The sequence below is a fragment of the Rhinolophus ferrumequinum genome, chromosome 12, assembly GCF_004115265.2.
Source record: "Rhinolophus ferrumequinum isolate MPI-CBG mRhiFer1 chromosome 12, mRhiFer1_v1.p, whole genome shotgun sequence".
Lineage (NCBI taxonomy): Eukaryota > Metazoa > Chordata > Mammalia > Chiroptera > Rhinolophidae > Rhinolophus > Rhinolophus ferrumequinum.
This window is the reverse complement of record NC_046295.1, coordinates 23,051,461-23,070,450: the sequence shown is the minus strand read 5'-3', so window position 1 is coordinate 23,070,450 and position 18,990 is coordinate 23,051,461. Positions and strand designations below refer to the sequence as shown.

Here is an 18,990-nt window from a genome sequence, read left to right as displayed (position 1 = left end):
GGAATGGCCATCAGAGCTGTCGTTGTGTTACACTTGACGTCCTGAATGGCATCAATATGTCTTCCTTTCAATAATTCCTTTATCGTTGGGTAAACGAAGAAGTCTTGGGGGCCAGATCAGGTGACTAGGGAGGGTGTTCCAAAACAGTTATTTGTTTACTGGCTAAAAACTCCCTCACAGACAGTGCTGTCTTAGCTGGTGCATTGTCGTGATGCAAGAGCCATGAATTGTTGGCAAAAAGTTTAGGTCGTCTAACTTTTTCACGCAGCCTTTTCAGCACTTCCAAATAGTCAACTTGGTTAACTGTTCGTCCAGTTGGTAAAAATTCATAATGAATAATCCCTCTGGTATAAAAAATGGTTAGCAACATCATTGCAACAACTTCGTGAACTTAATTGTCAGTACTCTGATTTTTCTCCTAGTTTGATGACCACCTTTGAGGTCTTCCTGCCAATGTAAGTTTTAGAAATTCCTTTGACTCTTTTAGTTGTTTTGTGGGTAACTCTTGAATCACAAACACACTATAAGCTTCTCCCAAAGATCAAAAAACAATGGTAGTGCAGTCGGAACCAGTAATACAAAGATAAATATTTTCCTGACTGCCCCCGAAAGGATTCTCTTACAATGAAGACAGAACTTCACTTTATCATACATATACAAATTCAATTGAACCTACTTATTCAAATTGAACCCCCGTGGCCTACTCTTAAAAAGAAAGAGGTTCATGTCCAAGTCATGGCAGCTTGCTTGGCCAAGTAAAGATCCAGATGAAGCCATTAAATCGCCATTGGTTATACAGATTAGATTAAATTATGTTAGGGTCACTATGGCCAGCCTCTCTTTTGGTGAATTAGGCTTTTTCTTTTTTTAAAAAATTCTTTCTATTACATACTTCAATCCTATTTGTCATTTGTCGTGACCCTCCAAAAGCCTGTTAATATCATGACAAGGATGTGTTTGTACCTCTGGCGATCAGGCATAGCTCTATCATAGCATTATACCACAATAATTGATTTACTTGTTTGTTTTCCTAGCACATGCAATTTAATGAGTAATCGATAAATGTTTATTGAATGATAAATGCATCTGTAAAGGAAATTGGGATCTGATATCTTCTAAAATTTATTCTACCTCAGCAATTCCTAAATGATTAGACATAAGATTTCTTAGAGAGCTAGCTTATTTTCTAATGATTAAAATATGGTACCTGCAGTTTAAATTTGTTAGTGTTTCAAATTAAGTTTTAGAATCAGAGAGCTGCTGAGGTCCAGCTTACAAGTAGTATTTCCTCCTACAACTAGCGCTGTATTTTGTATGTAAGAAAGGAACTGAAATATAAGAGTATGTTCTGAGAGCCAGTCCCTTCTCTTCTAGTAAATGGCAGACAGTCAAGTGCTATTTGTTGTATCACTGATTTAACCCTTTGCTTATTTTGGCAAAAGTGAAATCTTTTTATATATATAGGAGAACCTCTATTGGTGGTATAATTTCTGTTTAAAAGCAGGAAATAAAAGTTAGTGAGGAATGGAAGAGGAGAAATTATGAGAAATGGAAGAGGGGAAATTTTCTATTTCTAAATATGTGAAATATTTTCTATTTCTATCTAGAAATATTTTCTATTTCTAAAATTAAATATCAGTATAATTTATTTTGTATTTATTTGTAAGTGTGCACGAAATTCATGAAATATTTTAAAATTTATGTGTTCTACTTTATAAAAAACTTCTATGTAAGAGGATTTAAAAATCAATGTGCACATTCAGATCTAAGCTGTTTGGCCCACTGTTCTATCATATGTATTTTTTGGATATTTTAGAACAAGGATCTTTTGAAGAAGAAGTAGTTTTGTCAGGAAACATTTCTTCTTTCTATAAAGAGGTATTAATAAAACGCCTATTTGTTTCGTGATTAAATATATTATTTGACTTCTCTTATAGAAATTTCAGGAAATTGCTGAAAAAAATATGGAAAAATTGAACCGTATTGAGAAGTCACATGAACAGTTGGTTTTTGAAAATTCACGCATCAAAAATGTCTTATCACAGACTCAAAAGGAGCAAACATCCTTGCTGGCAGCTTGTGCATTGATGGCTGGTGCCTTATATCCTCTCTATAGCCGATCATGTGCCTTATCTACTCAGAGAGATTTTCTCCAGGAGCAAGTTAACACCTTTGAGTTGTTCAAATTGGAAGTAAGAACTCTATCCCAGGCTTTGTCAACAGTAGAGGAAAAAAAGCAAGAGGAAGCCAAGATGAAGAAAAAACCATTCAAAGGATGGATACGTGTATTCCGGAAAGGTGTTATTGCAATTTTGGCAGCAAACAGGCTCCGGGTTTTAGGCCAATCGTGTGCCTCTCTTTTTACCTGGATGGAAAGTTTCAAAGAAGGCATAGGCATATTAGTGTGTACAGGAGACCCGAAAGACAAACATAAATTTCCAAGTAAGACAAATTGTGCTTTTAAAATTCTAAGTTGAATATAAGTGACGTACAATGTGAATATGTTTTGCCATTACGCAAAAACTTAAAAAAAATCATTTAATATATTAAGTCATGTAACATAATCCCATACGTATATAGATAGATATGTGTGTATAAATGTATATTTATGTATAAATTAGGTTTTGATATTTTGTTTTAAACATTAAAGTATAAAGAAAGTAGCAAATATATGTAATTTCAATGTTGTCTGACTTTATTGTATTTGAATGATCTTTTCACAGTAAAGTGAAGAGTTTATAGAGCAATTTTTCAATAAAGTTAATCCAGAGACTGCCCTATTTAAAATTAAATATCAGTATAATTCATTTTCACTTTCTATGAATCAGTATAAAATGATCAGAGTTAAAAAATCTATTGAAGAACTCAGTGGAAATGAGACAAATATAAATGAGACATATGTAACATTTTTTGAATGCTATCCTAAGAAAACAATGATTTCAATTTTTAACATCAAGCTCTTAAGTAATGTAAGTAGAACTAAAGAAAATTTCCTTCTCTCTCTTTTTTTGATGTCCAATGACAGTTAACAGTCAAATATATAAATAAATAGTCAATCAAATCTAACATTTCTTGTAGACTTTTCTGCATCAGGCAAAGTTCTGTCTACAACTTTTGATCTATTTCTTAAATAGTTAAACATTACTATGAATTTTAAACATGGATTTTAATAAATTTTTGTAGCATTGCATAATGGATTTTTTTTCCCTATTTTTGCAGAACATCAAAAGGAGCAGTTACGTTGTTTGCAAGCGCTGAGTTGGCTCACCAGTTCTGACCTTCTTGCTGCAATAATCACTTCTATGGCTGAGTTACAGGAAGTCATTACTAAAACAGGTATGATTCCCTCTTTTATGTTCTTGCAAAATACATTTAAAAGTAAATGTCCAGAAAAGCTTTATGGTACAAATTCTAATAAACCATCTAGGAAGAAAATACATTTGTTATCATCTTTCTTTTATTCAGGTGCAGAGATATTGTTAAATCTATATTTAATGATGTAGGGAATTAATGTAAATGTTGATGGGTAATTTTCTCTTTATGGGGAAATTAAATGACATTTCTTGGTGAATATATCCACCTTATTTTTTTTTCCTTTGTGATCTGATTTTCCTATGGAAAGCTCGTAATTAGCTTTTTTATTAAATAAAACTGGTAATGTTCTTTCCAATGTTTTAGTCTTTCTTCATTTCTATTTCTGGCTATAAATTTTAGAACTTTGAGTAATAACTAAGCCAGTAGAAAATTTTCCTCTGTCATTTGGTAATGTGTTTTTATTTTTTCTAATTAATTTTGAGTAGAGTTAACTTGAATTGCCTATTCCTTTCCACCAGGTGTGGAATGACCTATAATTTGTGATTTCGAAAGGTCTAAAATTCAAATTTATTTTTTCATGACTGAGATAACATGATGTGTTTAGGTGAAAAGTTCAGTGAAAGCTAATTTCTCTATGCTAGAAGAATAACATACAGTTACCTACTGGTTAAGTTATGTCATTGGACTAATAATTATTGTCATTTCAGACACATTAATGCCACAAATAGTATAATGCACTTGTTAATAGTTGCCTGCTTGATGAAATGTTGTAAGCATTAATGAAATAATTTGGATGTAATTTAATTATCTAGTAGCTCTGCTTTGTAAATACACGTCATTTATTGTGATTTCAAATATCTAAACCTAAGCTTTTGTAGAAGGAAATTTGTGATTCAAAGGTTGTTTTTGCATTGTGGTCATTGATATTGGTAAGCAATATGCGTGTTTAATGGATTGGCAAAATCTCAACATATTGTGTTAGGAGTCTGAAATAAAAGTCTAAATAAGTGTATTTTAAGAATGGTGGTATAACTTCAAAGAAAAACTGTAACATTCTTGAAAGAACTTATTAAAAGTTTTGGATTTATTTTAATAAACAGATGATTTGTGTTAGCCATATTTTTGGTGGGTATGTGGACACTTAAAAGTAGATCGGTTTCTTAAGCTATAATCTTGTTTTAATGTTATTTTGTACTATTACTTTGTTGGATGTGTTTTCCTCTTATTTCCATGTTATATATACTTTAGGAGATAAAAGAAAAATATGTGACTTGATCTGGCCCTCTAGAAAACATGCACAATGGTTATAGAACGAGAATGACAACTCATGAACAATGTTAGGCAAACTGTAGTCAAAGATTGGGTTGGGCAGTATAGGCTTTGAACGTAGGAATCCATAGAAGATGTATTGCAATATGGGCATATGGCTGTTGGGGACGTTTCAGGGGGAGCTGGTAATTTAGTTGGGCCTAGAATGATAGTAAGTTAGAGAGGAGAGATGGCATTCAGATGAAGGGCATGGTTTAAGCAGAGATGCAGAGGTGGGAATAAGCACAGAATGGGAAGAAGGGAAATGAAAGAGATGAGAATGGAAATCCATGCCTAGCAGACCTGGCTTATAGATGGTGATTACTAAAATGTAATAACTATATTGGGGAATTGTGGGAGAAAGTTTGGATTATTGGCATGGGATTAGATTGTAGAAGTTTTATAAAAGTAGGCAGTGATCCCTGCCCTCAGCACGTTTTCCAAAAGTGGCCCCTTGTAACATTTTTAAGTTAAAATACTGACACTATGGTTATTGAAACCCTGATAAAAATATGTGTAGCTAAGTCTTATCAAGTATAAGGTAGACCAAGAGTGGTGTCTCTTAAGTGCTTGCGTACTTCCAGGAACACAGCTGCCTTTGATGTTAGAACCTGGTTATGCCTCTAGTAGCTTGAAGAAATAGCAAGTTCAGGGAAACTTACTTTTAGGGGAAGCTTTAAACGTTTGTTACCTAATGAACACTACTTAAGGAAGAGAAAGTAACTTGCTTATGGGGGAGGGAGAATAATTGATGCATCAGTTTCCTAAAGCGTATTGGAAGGAATATGGTCTGGACAGGTAGATAATTACTGGACTAGTACAGAAAAAATCAGTGTGGACCTTCTGCAGATGACTTAACTAGCTCGGCTTATAGAATAATTCCTTCAACATGATGAGAGGTTAATATATTATCTTTTCCAGGTTACATGTTTCCATTTTTAAATGTATCCTAGTAGTAGAAATTTCAGATGTTTTAGCATACAGGATGGGAACATATTTTCAGACAGTTACAGTATGTGAAAGATTATCAATAGATAATAATGAGAGTAATAAATGTAAAGCCATAACAGCTTATATATATAGTCATGTTGAGTTTATAATTTAAGTGTATGAATAACCTAAGTAGGTAAGCATTATTGTATAGTAGAAAGAGCATTAGCTTTGAACAAGGCAGATTTGATTTGTGTCTAGCTCTATTAGTTATTAGTGGTGTGAAATTGGGCAAGTTACTTAACTTTACTGGGCCACGGACTCTTTATCCATAAGTGGAGATGGCGTCATCTTCCTGGTTGTTATGAGGATTTAATGAGATAATTTTGTTAAAATTTTTTACAGTACCTGACATAGATGGGTGCTAAAAAAATTGTTCCCTACCACCCATCTCACCATGAAAGTAGTACATAACATGAAAGAATAGACACTAGGTGTCTACCTGTACACATTTTTAGTCTATTCATTATTAATTTTCTATTCTCAAATTGCTCAAGTGCTCTACAGTGGTGGTAACACAGTGTAGGGTTAAGTAAGGATTCCGCCTCACTTTGAATACTGGTTCTGACTAGCTGTGTGACATAGCAAGTTATTTAAATTCTTCATTTTATTTATTTGTTAAATAAGAATATAGTTATCACTTATCTCATAGAGTTGTTTAGAGGACTAAATGACTTAATTTGTAAAGTGCTTAAGTTTGCTTACTTTTCTTAGTTTCTTACTTTTCAAATATTGGTTATTATGAAGATTTATTGCATTAACTGAATAATAAAGAACATTCATAAAAATTTGGATCCAATGAAAATACGTTTACCTTAAAATTTCAAGATAATTTACATATCTCATACAGCTCTAACTTTTTAAAATGTAGTTTTGGTATAAATAAGCATATAGAGATCAAGGAGAAAATTCTTCTTCAGAATATAGTGAAGTTACTATTTTGGGGGGGCATCACAGGTTTGCTTCCTTTGTAACTAATAGACGACCCACTTAAAGTAGCTGAATTGTATAAAATTTTTTCCTCCCAAATAATAGAAAGTTTGGACATTGGTAGAAATCCAGACTGTGTCTTTCTGCTCTGCCATCTTAGCATCTTCATGTTTATGCCTCCTTGTTTTAAGCTGGCTACTCTGCTTTCAGGCGTCAAGATTGTGTATGGGCAGAAAGGAAAAGGTAAGGACGTAATGTGAAGGCATTCATACATTGTTGGTGGGAACGAAAAATGATACGGCTGCCTTGGAAAAGAGTCTAGGAATTCCTCAAAATGTTGAACAGAATTATCATATGCACCAGCAATACACTCCTAGATATATAGCCAAAAGAAATGAAAACATATATCCATATAAAAACTTGTGCATGAATGTTCATTGTAGCCTTATGCATAATAGCCCAAAAATGGAAAAAACCCAAATGTCCATCAACTGATGAATGGATAAATATCTAAATGATGAAATATTGTTCGGCCATAAAGAGGAATGATGTACTGATACATGCTGCAACATGGATGAACCTTGAAAACACTATGCTAAGTGAAACAAAGCTACTCACAAAAGATCACATATTGTATGATTCCATTTTCAGGCATACCTCATTTTAATTGTGCCCCACTTTATTGTACTTGACATTTATTGTGGGTTTTTTTTTTTTTTTTTTTTTACAAATTGAAGGTTTGTGAGAATCCTGCATTGAGCAAGTCTATTGGCACCGTTTTTCCAACAGCATTTGCTTACTTTGTGTCTCTGTGTGACGTTTTGGTAACTCTTGCAATATTTCAAACTTTTTCATTCTTATTATATTTATTGTGGTGATTTCTGATCAGTGGTCTTTGCTGTTACTATTGTAATTGTTTTGAGGTGCCACAAACTGCACCCGTGTACGATGGTGAACTTAGTAAATGTTGTGTGTGTTCTAACTGCTCCACTGACCAGCCCTTCCCCATCTCTCTCCCTTTCCTTGAGCTTCCTTGCTCCCTGAGACACAGCTATTTTGAAATTAGGCCAATTCATAATCCTACAATGGCCTCTAAGTGTTAAAATGAAAGGAAGAATTGCACGTCTCTCATTTTAAATCAAAAGCTTAGTGAGGAAGGCAGGTCAAAAGCTGAGATAGACTGAAAGCTAGGCTTCTTGGTGTCCAACAGTGAAATTGTGAATGCAAAGGAAAAGTTCCTGAAGGAAATTAAAAGTGGGAAACAGACAATGTGATATATTGATGATGCATTACAGAATTTTACACCTGAAATCCATGTAATTTTACTAACAATTGTCACCCCAATAAACTTTAATTAAAAAATACATTAAAAGTGTTACTCCAGTGAACACAGGAATGACAAGAAAGTGAAACCAGCCTATTGCTGATACAGAGAAAGTTTTAGTGGTCTGGATAGAAGGTCAAATCAACAACAACATTACCTTAAGCCAAAACCTAATCCAGAGCAAGGCCCTAACTCTCCTCAATTCTATGAAGACTGAGAGAGGTGAGGAAGCTGCAGAAGAAAAGTTTGAAGTTAGCAGAGGTTGATTCATGAGGCTTAAGGAGAGAAGACATCTCATAACATAAATGTGCAAAGTGAAGCAGCAAATGCTGATGGAGAAGCTGCAGCAAGTTATCCAGAAGATCTAGCCAAGAGAAGTAATGAAGGTGGCTACACGAAGCAGCGGCTTTTCAATGTAGATGAAACAGCCTTACAGTGGAAGAAGACGCCATCTAGAACTCTCATAGCTAGAGAGGAGAAGTTAATGCCTGGTTTCAAAGGCTTCAAAGGGCAGGCTCACTGTCTTGTTAGAGCCTAATGCAGCTGGTGACTTTAAGTGGAAGCCAATGTTTATTTACCATTCCAAAAGTCCTAGGGCCCTTAAGAATTATGCTTAATCTACTCTGCCTGTGCTTCAGAAATGGAACAACAAAGCCTGAATGATAGCACATCTGTTACAACATGGTTTACTGAATATTTTAAGCCAACTGTTGAGACAGACCTACTGCTCAGAAAAAAAAGATTTCTTTCAAAATATTACTGCTCTTGATAATGTACCTGGCTACCCCAGAGCTCTGATGGAGATGTACATAAGATTAATGGTGTTTTCTTTACCTGCTAACACCACATCCATTCTGCAGCCCATGATTCGAGGAGTAATTTCAACTTTCAAATCTTATTATTCAAGAAATATATTTCGTAAAGCTATAGCTGCCATAGTTGTGATTCCTCTGATGGATCTGGGCCAAAGTAAATTGAAAACCTTTTGGAAATGATTCACCATTCTAGATACTGTAAAGAACACTCATGATTTGTGGGAAGAAATCAGATGTCAACATTAACAGGAGTTTGGAAGAAGCTGATTCCAACCCTCCTGGATGACTTTGAGTGGTTCAAGACTTCAGTGGAGGAAGTAACTACAGATTGGAAATAGCAAGAGAACTAGAATTAGAAGTGGATGCTGAAGATGTGATTAAACTGCTGCAATCCAATGATAAAACGTTAAAAGATGAGGAGTTGCTTCTTATGGATGAGCAAAGACAGTGGTTTCTTGAGATGGACTCTACTCGTGGTGAAGATGTGAAGATTGTTGAACTGGCAACAAAGGATTTAGAATATTACGCAAACTTAGTTGATAGAGCAGAAGCAGGGTTCTGCTGTGGGTAAGATGCTATCAGAGAGCATCACATATTTCAGAGAAATCATTCATGAAAGTCACAAGTCAATCAATGCAGCAAACTTCATTGTTGTCTTATTTTAAAAAATGGCCACAGCCACCCCACCATTCGCAACCACTACTCTGATGAGTCAAAAGCCATCAACACTGAGGCAAGAGCCACCACCAGCAAAAAGAATACGCCTCATTGAAGGGTCAGATGATGGCTAGCATTTTTTAGCAATAAGGTATTTTTAAATTAAGGTATGTTTTTAGACATGATGCTACTGCATAATTAATAGACTACAATATGGTATAAACATAACTTTTATATGCACTGGAATACCAAAAAATTTGTGTGACTCACGTTTTTGGTGATATTTGCTTTATTGAGGTGGTCTTGAACCAAACCCATTGCATCACTAAGGGATGCCTGTACTTAAAATGTGTAGATTAGACAAATCTAGAGACAGAAAGTAGATTAGTGGTTGCCTAAGGCTGCGTAGGTTGTTGGAGGTTATGGGAAGTAACTGCTAGTGTATATGGAGTTTCTTTTTGGGGTGACCGAAATATTATAAAGTTGTGATGATGGTTGCACAACTCTGTGAATATATTAAAAACCATTGATTTGTACACTTTAAGTGGGTGAATTGTATTATATGTGAATTATGTATCAAGAAAGCTGTTAAAAATATGAAGTCATGTGGCTGCTGAATACATCCCTTTGTACCATGAGGCAAAAGCTTTCCTGAAAACATTCCCACCCTCAGAAGGCTTCTGCTATTGTTTCATTGGCCTGAACTGGATCACACGCTTATCCTTAACTGGCTGGCTGGAATTGGCAAAAGAGAAAGAAGAGTTTGTGGGTGGAATGGATCAGCTAATCAACAATGTCTGCAATAGAGAGAATTCAGATTTCAAAAAATCAATTACCTCCACATCTACTGCCTCAGTTTTAAAAATGGTCAATTCAGAAAACTTGAAAAAAAATGAATCGGATAACAACAATAACAAAAATAAAAATAGTTTCCTATCATACATGAATAGTTAACTATTAAAATTTGTGTGTGTTCTTCTAATCTATTTTATCCCTTTATCTCTCTCTGTCTTCCTATCCACCCACTTTTCCTCCCTCCCCGCTTCCTACCGTCCATCCTGCCACCCACGCATCCATCCACTAACAGACTAACAAATGTTATATCATAAGCTACATACTGTTTTCTATTTGCATTTAAAAATTATTTTGAAATAACCTTAAACTTATAGAAAAGTTGCAAGTACACAACAGAGAAGTCCTTTTTTTGCTGAATGATATGAGATCAAGTTGCTGAAATGATGGCCCATTACTCCCTCATATTTTAGTGTGCATTTCAGAGACATCCTTGTACATAACCAGAGTGTACTGGTCAGCATCAGAAAACATTACCCGTGTTTCCCCGAAAATAAGACCTAGCCAGACCATTAGCTCTAATGCATCTTTTGGAGCAAAAATTAATATAAGACCTGGTATTATATTATTATATTGTATTATGTTATGTTATATTGTATTATATTACATTATTATATAAGACTGGGTCGTATATTATAGTAAAATAAGACTGGGTCTTATATTAATTTTTGCTCCAAAAGACGCATTAGAGCTGATGGTCCGGCTAGGTCTTACTTTCGGGGAAACACGGTACTACCATTCAGACCCCATTCTATTTAACTTAGGTGTCCCAACCATGTCTTTTATAGTGAAAGCATCTGGTTTAGAAACATGCATTTAGTCGTGTTTCTTTAGCCTTCCTCTGCATGGAAGAGTTCCTCAGTTTTTCCTTGACCATCATGACCTTGAAGATTACAGGCCAATTATTTGTAGAATATCCCTCAATTTTGATTTCTTGGGTGTTTCCTCAAGATTAGGTTCAGCTTAAGCATTTTTGGCAAGAATATCACAGAAGTGATGCTGTGCTTTGCTTATGATATACTATCATGACTTTAGTTTAAAAAAGTCATTGTTGGAGGATTTTTCGCCATTTATATTAGTCTTCTAGAGAATGATTCTTTAATGTCTGGGTAATATTTATCAGTTGTGCATTCCTTAATTTATTCGACTAATTTGCAGTCGGATGTTTTCATCATACTACAGGTATCTGGGATATCAGTTTAACTTTGATTTGTAATTGATTCATTAGCTCTCGAATCATCATCTAATATTATGAGCAATATCTTGATCCTTTCAATCATGTGGAACACTGAAATGGCAAAATCTTGGGAAAGTCTTTTTAGGAAATAATCTAAAAATTCTAGAACGAAAGAAAATATTTCTTAGAACTGTTTTGTCTTCTTTCTGTCAATCTTTCTGTCTTTTTGAAGAACTTGCTGAAAACCCATTTTACATGTCAGGACTACATATTGATAGCATCATGGGCACTTTTTCTTTTTAGCCGCAGGAAAACTGGTACATGTATGCCGATACCAAGTAGTTGTTTTTAATATATTAAATAGTAACTGTATTGCTTCTTGTATTATCTTTGTTTTAAGGTTAAAAACAAAAAGTCAGTAAATTACTCTTTTTAAAAATTAGGTGCTTATATTTTTATAATTCTGAATTATACACATACTATTAACTATTGAGGAGGGAAAATTTAAAAAGTATCTAGGAGAGAAAATTAAACATGTTGGATATGTAGAGTATAAATTAAGAATTTTGACTCTAGAGTTGAGTCTGGGTTACATTACTTACTATATGTGTAACATTGGGGAAATTACTTAATTCCTTTCCAGCCTCAATATCTTCATATGTAAAATTTGGCTAAGAAATTTCCTACCCCATAGGGTTATTAGGAGTAAATGTAACCTGCTTAACCCTTGTATATGTAATTGTTCAATAAATGTTTGTTATTTTTGTCTCTTTTTGTGTACTGATGTCTCAAGTGAGCTGGTGTATTACTTCAAACCTTTTCATGAATCTAGAAGTTCAATATGGTGGCTTGATTTCACTTCTCAGAAAGTGCTTAAGGTGGTTGTCCCTGCTACCTTCTTAAACTTTGATGGTGTGTTTATAGACAGTGGGCAAAGACCACAGTTGCCATAATGCCTCTGTAAATGCTGGACAGGTGGCAGCCTTCCTGCTTTCATTAAAGTGTTTGCCCACTTGAGATAAATTACCTCTTCCAGGTATCCAAATGGTGCGCCTGCGAGAGATCATTTACCTCAAACAGGGGAGAATGTTACTTCCACTGAAGTGCTGGGATATCAATCATTATGGGAATGGACTAAAGAACCCTTTCGATAGCTGAATATTTTCAAATGAATGGTCCAGACTGAATTTCTCAAGATAGAAACAAATGTGCCGATCCTATTTGCTTTGCAATATCTCTGAACAAATACAGAAGAAAATGGATATGAGTAGAATGTTAATACATTTTGTCTCACATTTAAATTATAATTGAATCTTCATTATCTAAAAGATAGATGACCCAAATATACATATCCCTGCTATTACTACTCAGAACTTTCTTTCATTGTATACTTTGAGCTAACTTTCTAGAGGTCATAGCAACTCTTTCAGGCAAAACTCAGAAATCTAGGTTGTATTCAGCATAATACTGAGGTTTTACTCTTAGAAGTTCAAAGCAGTAAGTAAAGATATTTGTTTTAATAAGTAGTTATTGGTATATATTTATAAGCTTTAAGGTCTTATTTAATCCTAACAAATAATAAAAAAGAGCTTTGCTAGTGCAGGTGTGGTGTGTGGAACAACAGCCTTAGCATTAACTGGGAAAGTATTAGAAATGCATAATCTCAGACTCTACTCCAGAGCCATTCAATTAGAATCTGCATTTTAACAAGACCCTCAGATGATTTACATGCACAGTAAAGATTGAGAAGAAATAACTTGGAGGATTTTGTTATTTATATAAAACTTCATTCATATCTGAAATTGAAATGATACAATTGACCATGTATCATTTCTGGTACTTTAGGTACTAGTGTCTTATTTTGGGGAGCCACATTTATTGAATTTTATTTTGTGATATTCTTTTTTATTATTACATTTGCATTTTAAAATATTTTTTACTCTCATTATGAGAATTTTCAAGCATATAGAAAATTTGAAAGCATTTTACACTGAACAGATATTTGGGTTTTTAAATTAAAATTTATTTGCCTATCATAATTTTTAAGAATGATTTTTGAATGGATAATTTATCCCTGGAAGTGTTCATGACTATGTAGAATTCCAGTGTCATAGCATAGCATCAGTTTAAACCATGGATTCACAATCCTTTTTCTTTCTGATATAAATTGTATTAAATATGTTGACCTAGTCAAAGATGAACTCACTGACTTTAGGACAAAAACTTACCACAGTAGGTTTTGAATTTAAAAGCCTTGTGGAATTCTGGTATTTTTTGAGAGAAGCCTACCTTTGTATGATTCACCTTATAAAGTGAATCATAGAAGCTTTAATTATATTTGCAGCAGTGCATATTTGTAGGTCAGGATTTTTATCACTTTTGAATAGAAAAAAAATTTGATTTCCAACATGACCTATATGATGCCTTCTTGAAGATCACTTTATAGATCAATGTTCTTAGTTTGTCTAAGTAACAACTTTCACCATACTATGTCTTTTAAAAAATTAATTTTAATTAGTCTGTGTTGTAAATGTATTCTCCTATATTTACTACATTGATAAACTTAAAATGTTTGGCAACTGCATTTCAATAAAATTTGCTTTCTTTGTAATCCTACATATTTTGATTTATGTATTTAAAAGTACTCTGAGAATGGGGATCCATAGGTTCCACCAAACTACCAAAGAAATCCATAGCACAAAAATGACCAAGAACCCCTACTTTAGATAATCATTCCCCCAAATATCATTTGAGTCAAAATATGTTTTTGGATAAGTTCTATTATTGGGCATTTGTATCTATAGTGTTATTTATAAATAATACTGATAGAAAAAAGAGCTAATGATTTTTTTAAATTAAAGTTTATTGGGGTGACAATGGTTAGTAAAGTTGCATAGGTTTCAAGTGTACAATTCTGTAATACATCATTTATATATCACATTGTGTGTTCACCACCCAGAGTCAGTTCTCCTTCTATCACCATATGTTTCATCCCGTTTACCCTCATGTACCACCCCTCTCGCTCCTTATCCTCTGGTAACCACTAAACTATTGTCTATGAGTGTGTGTTTGTTTGTTTGTCTTGCTCCTTTGTTGCTTTCAGTTTTGTATGTGCTCCGATGTTCATTGCAACTTTATTTACGGTGGCCAAGATATGGAAACAACCAGTGTCCTTCGATAGATGATTGGATAAAGATGGTATATATACACAGTGGAATACTATCCTGCCATAAGAAAAGATGAAATAGAGCCATTTGCGACAGCATGGATGAATCTTGAGATTGTTATGCTAAGAGAAATAAATCAGACAGAAAAAGTTGAGAACCATATGATTTCACTGATTTGTGGGATATAAAACTGAAAGTAACAAAAAAAGAGCTATTGATTCTTAATCATTGTTTTAAGTCCCATCCCCTTTGCCTAACGCAATGCCTTTATACATATGAGCCACTCTATAGCTAGCAGTTGAATGAATGAATGAGGAAGACAGTGTATAGTGCTTTTAAAAATAGTTTTATTATTTCTGCAAAAGTGCTTATGCTTGGTGTAAGAACTTCACACTGTACAGAAACCTGCACAGAAGAAATAAAAATCACCCAAAGGCCATGCCTAATCATTCTTAACTCTTTGATGATTTCCATAAATCTCCCATAAATGTGTACAAACATGTATACACACAAACACAGGGGTGGGAATCATGCCTCATTGTAGTTTTATACTACTCAATGGAAAATCAATGTCTTTCCATGTCAATAAAGTAGGTGTACATCATTAGTTGTATTTGGTCACATACTGTTCCAGTGGTAGTGTGTGTCTGTGTGTGCATATATTACCTCATTGCTGAATATCACTACGGTCACCTTCGAAGTACTCACCTTGGGAAACTGCACTGACGCCAGCGCCTAGTTCACCCTTCGAAGCAATTTTGGAACTCTTTTTCTGGAATGGCCATCAGAGCTGTCATCGTATTACCTTGATGTCCTGAATGTCATCAAAACGTCTTTCTTTCAATATTTCTTTTATCTTCAGGTAAAGAAAGAAGTCATTGGGGGCCAGATCAGGTGAGTAGGGAGGGTGTTCCAATAGAGTTATTTGTTTACTGGCTAAAAACTCCCTCACAGACAGTGCCGTGTGAGCTAGTGCATTCTCGTGATGCAAGAGCCATGAATTGTTGGCAAGAAGTTTAGGTTGTCTAACTTTTTCACTCAGCCTTTTCAGCACTTCCAAATAGTAAACTTGGTTTACTGTTTGTCTAGTTGGTACAAATTCATAATGAATAATCTCTCTGATATCAAAAAAGGTTAGCAACATCGTGCAACAAGTTTATGAGCTTAATTGTCAGACCTGTGTATACACACATACACACTATAGTTTACTCTCTGAATTCCTGATTGATGGATATTGGTGTTTTTCTTATTTTTCACTATTTTAAGAAATACTGTAATAAACTATGCTGTAATCAACATGTTTGTGCATAAAATTATTTTACACTTGAACAGTTGTTTCCTTGGCTAAAATCCTGAAAATGAGTTTGTGTATTTTACATTTGGAAAGTATTGCCAGTCTCCCTTTCATAAAAATTGATGTACATTACACTCCCATGAACAGTATTAAGAGTTCTGGTTTCTTCATAATTCCTTTGGTACATGAACTTTTGAGTCTTTTATATCTTCATCAATTTTAAAGGCAAAAGAAACTACTTTATTTTTGATTGTTTGGTTGCATATCTTTATTTGTTCACACCCATTTATATTCTTTTAGAAATTATCTCATTATGTTCATACATGGGGGTGTTTGTTTATTTCTTCTGGAATTATAAGAACTCCCTGTGTATCATCACCCATATTAACACTTTGCTATATGTAACATAAATGTTTTTCTGGTTTGTATTTTAATTTGTGTATTTTAATTTTTATATAAAGAGAATTGTTAATCATTTACTTTATGGATTTTCTTTTGATGATGTACTTAGAAAGGCTAGCCTTACCTCAAGGTTGTATTGCTCATATTTTAGTCTAGTATTTTCAATTTGTATATTAAATCTTGGTTTTATATAGAATTATTTTTGGTATAAATAGTGAGAAATGGTTAAGATTTATTTGTGTCCAGATGACCGGCTGGTCTCAATACTTTTCAATTCAATCATTCATTTTTCCCTACTAAATTAAAATATAGCATTTAGTATATATTAAATTAATACATATACTAGCATCTGTTTCCTTTCTCTCCAGTCTATTAGTCTCCCTATATAGATGTTTTCATCAGTATGATGTTTTATCTTGATGTTTTAAAACATATATCTTGATGTTTTAAAATATGGTAAGACAGATTATCTCATTACTTTTCAAATAGGATTTTGGACAATTTTTATAGGATTTTTATTTTATTTTTTAAAATTTTAGATGGAACACTGCTTTGAAGCAAACGTCTCATAATGATTAGGTCCTATGTATGAAAACTGATATCTATATTCATATTTCTGAAATTATTAGCTATTTGGAGATACAAGCATTGTTTTTGCTCAGTGGAATGCTTTAAGATTGTGATGTGTTGGTTTCACTTCAAAGGAGTTGCTATAGAAGGGATAATGGTGAAGGATGTTCTTAGAAAACTAAGCAGGGATCAGATCATGTAGGGTCGTTTGAGCATGTTTTAAGGAATTTGAAATTTATTCTTAGAAGTGAAGAGAGTCATTGAGAATTAAAAGCAAGGGTTGTGACAAGATCCTATTTGTGTTTTAGAAGTCACTTTATCTACAGTGGAGGATGGACTGAAGAGGGGAAAGAGTGGAGAAGAGTAGGGAGACTCTTGTAAGAATATAGATGAGATAAGGCCATGATCACTGAAAACATTGAATAGATGGGAGAAATATTAAGAACAGGATGTAGGGAGATAGATGGTAAGGAAAATGGAAATGGCAGGGATGATAACATGTTTCCAAGTATGTAGAACTGAGTCGGAATTTAATGCAGTTAAAATGATTAACATTTCTAACATTGTTAACATTATTAATTATATTACTAATTTTATTAATATTACATTCATGACTAACATCATTAAATTAAATAATTAAACAATCACATATTTACATACATATTAATTAAATAATTGCTTTTACCCCCTCTTTTCATTAAAGGAGTATTTGTCAATTTTTCAGAGTGTGAAGGCTCCATTTTAATAAGAAAACATTGTAGACTGCTCTCTCCCCACATAATAGTTGTATTTTTAGTAGCAGTGGACTTCTGTAATGTTTTAATGGACTTTTAATTTTATTACAATATCATGAGCATATATTATTCATACTGTATATGTTTTTTAGGGTTTAATGAAGATAAAAATGGCAATAGCTGCTGTAGTTAGAAGTGGTGAAATGCTTGTAATAACTTTTCAGCTTCCCCTCTCATACCCTGAGATCTGTAGCCCGCAGGTTTAGATCTACTGGTTGACACAATTCTTTATGAATTTGTTTTAAAGTTTTAATCTTAGATGTAAGATATTGCCCCTTCTGTTGGAAAAAGTAAAGGCAGAACATAGGGTTCTCTTCTTCCTTGAAAGACTCGGGCTATTGAATAGGGGAAAGTGATTAACAAATGTTTACATAAACAAGAATTTGTTAAATGTAACAAGTCAACCATTTAGAGTCTAGACAAGTTTTGACATGAAAAACTTGAGTGACCTCTTTTCTTTTTTCTGTATCACTATACAAATAATTCTACAACTATGTCACTAGAGAAATTTTTTTTCATTTAATATTAAATTAATTGTACTCTATACTCTATAATGTGAATTATATTGTAAAACACTTCTTTCTCATCAAATCATAAGTTTTTACTGTTCTTTTTGTAATTCATGAGAGTCAGCAGTCAAGGAACTTAGATGCCTCTTTCCCACATCTTACAAATTCAGAAGAATACCTTATAGATTTATACTGTCACTTAATTTTACCTTTCAGAGTGGTTAGTGTCTACAAAAACACATTTCTGTGATACAGTAAAAAAAATCCACTACTCATTAATATTTCATCGTAGTTGATTTTTGCTTTTACAGGCTCTTTTTGAAGATTTAATTACTTTTATATTCCTGAAAATTTCTTAAAACAATGAGCTTTTATCCTGTTATTTAAAAACAATAACTTTGGACATACCATAAAAGTTAACATTAATTAATTTATCTTGCTATTATTGAATGCATCATGATATTCAGCATTGTTGCAGCTGCTATGGAAGTAAAAAGGAAATATAATTAATCCAACAAACATATAAAAACATATGCTAGGCTGGCACAGTGAAGTTAAAAAGAGTTCACTAAGATGAAAAAAAAAACAGTTAAGGAGTTGCAAACCAGTTGGAGAAACAGGGAATACATATATTAGGCTTTGGAATAATGTGTTATATTGAAAGTTATGGGTAAAATAAATTTTACTGTTTGTTCATTTGTTCAAACAGCGACTCATTAAATGTGTAGTAATTCTTTTAACTCAGTGTTCTGCATTATATGTTGATTGGCATATGAAGCTACTAAATTCTTTTTTATTCATTATTTATTTAAGGAATCTGATAATGAAGGATCTGTGTATTTTAATTATACCTTGTCTGTCTTCTGTCCATGAGATTCTCAGAGAG

At 33.4% G+C, this 18,990-nt stretch overlaps 1 protein-coding gene across 1 annotated transcript in view; it reads left to right on the top strand.

The window, feature by feature from the left end:
- The window catches only part of CCDC171 (coiled-coil domain containing 171), a 267,732-nt gene that overhangs the window by 105,135 nt on the left and 143,607 nt on the right, over positions 1-18,990 (top strand). The window contains exons 17-18 of the mRNA XM_033124173.1: positions 1,938-2,442; positions 3,220-3,336. Of these exons, the coding sequence (XP_032980064.1) occupies positions 1,938-2,442; positions 3,220-3,336 (622 nt within the window). The remainder of the gene's footprint in view (positions 1-1,937; positions 2,443-3,219; positions 3,337-18,990) is intronic.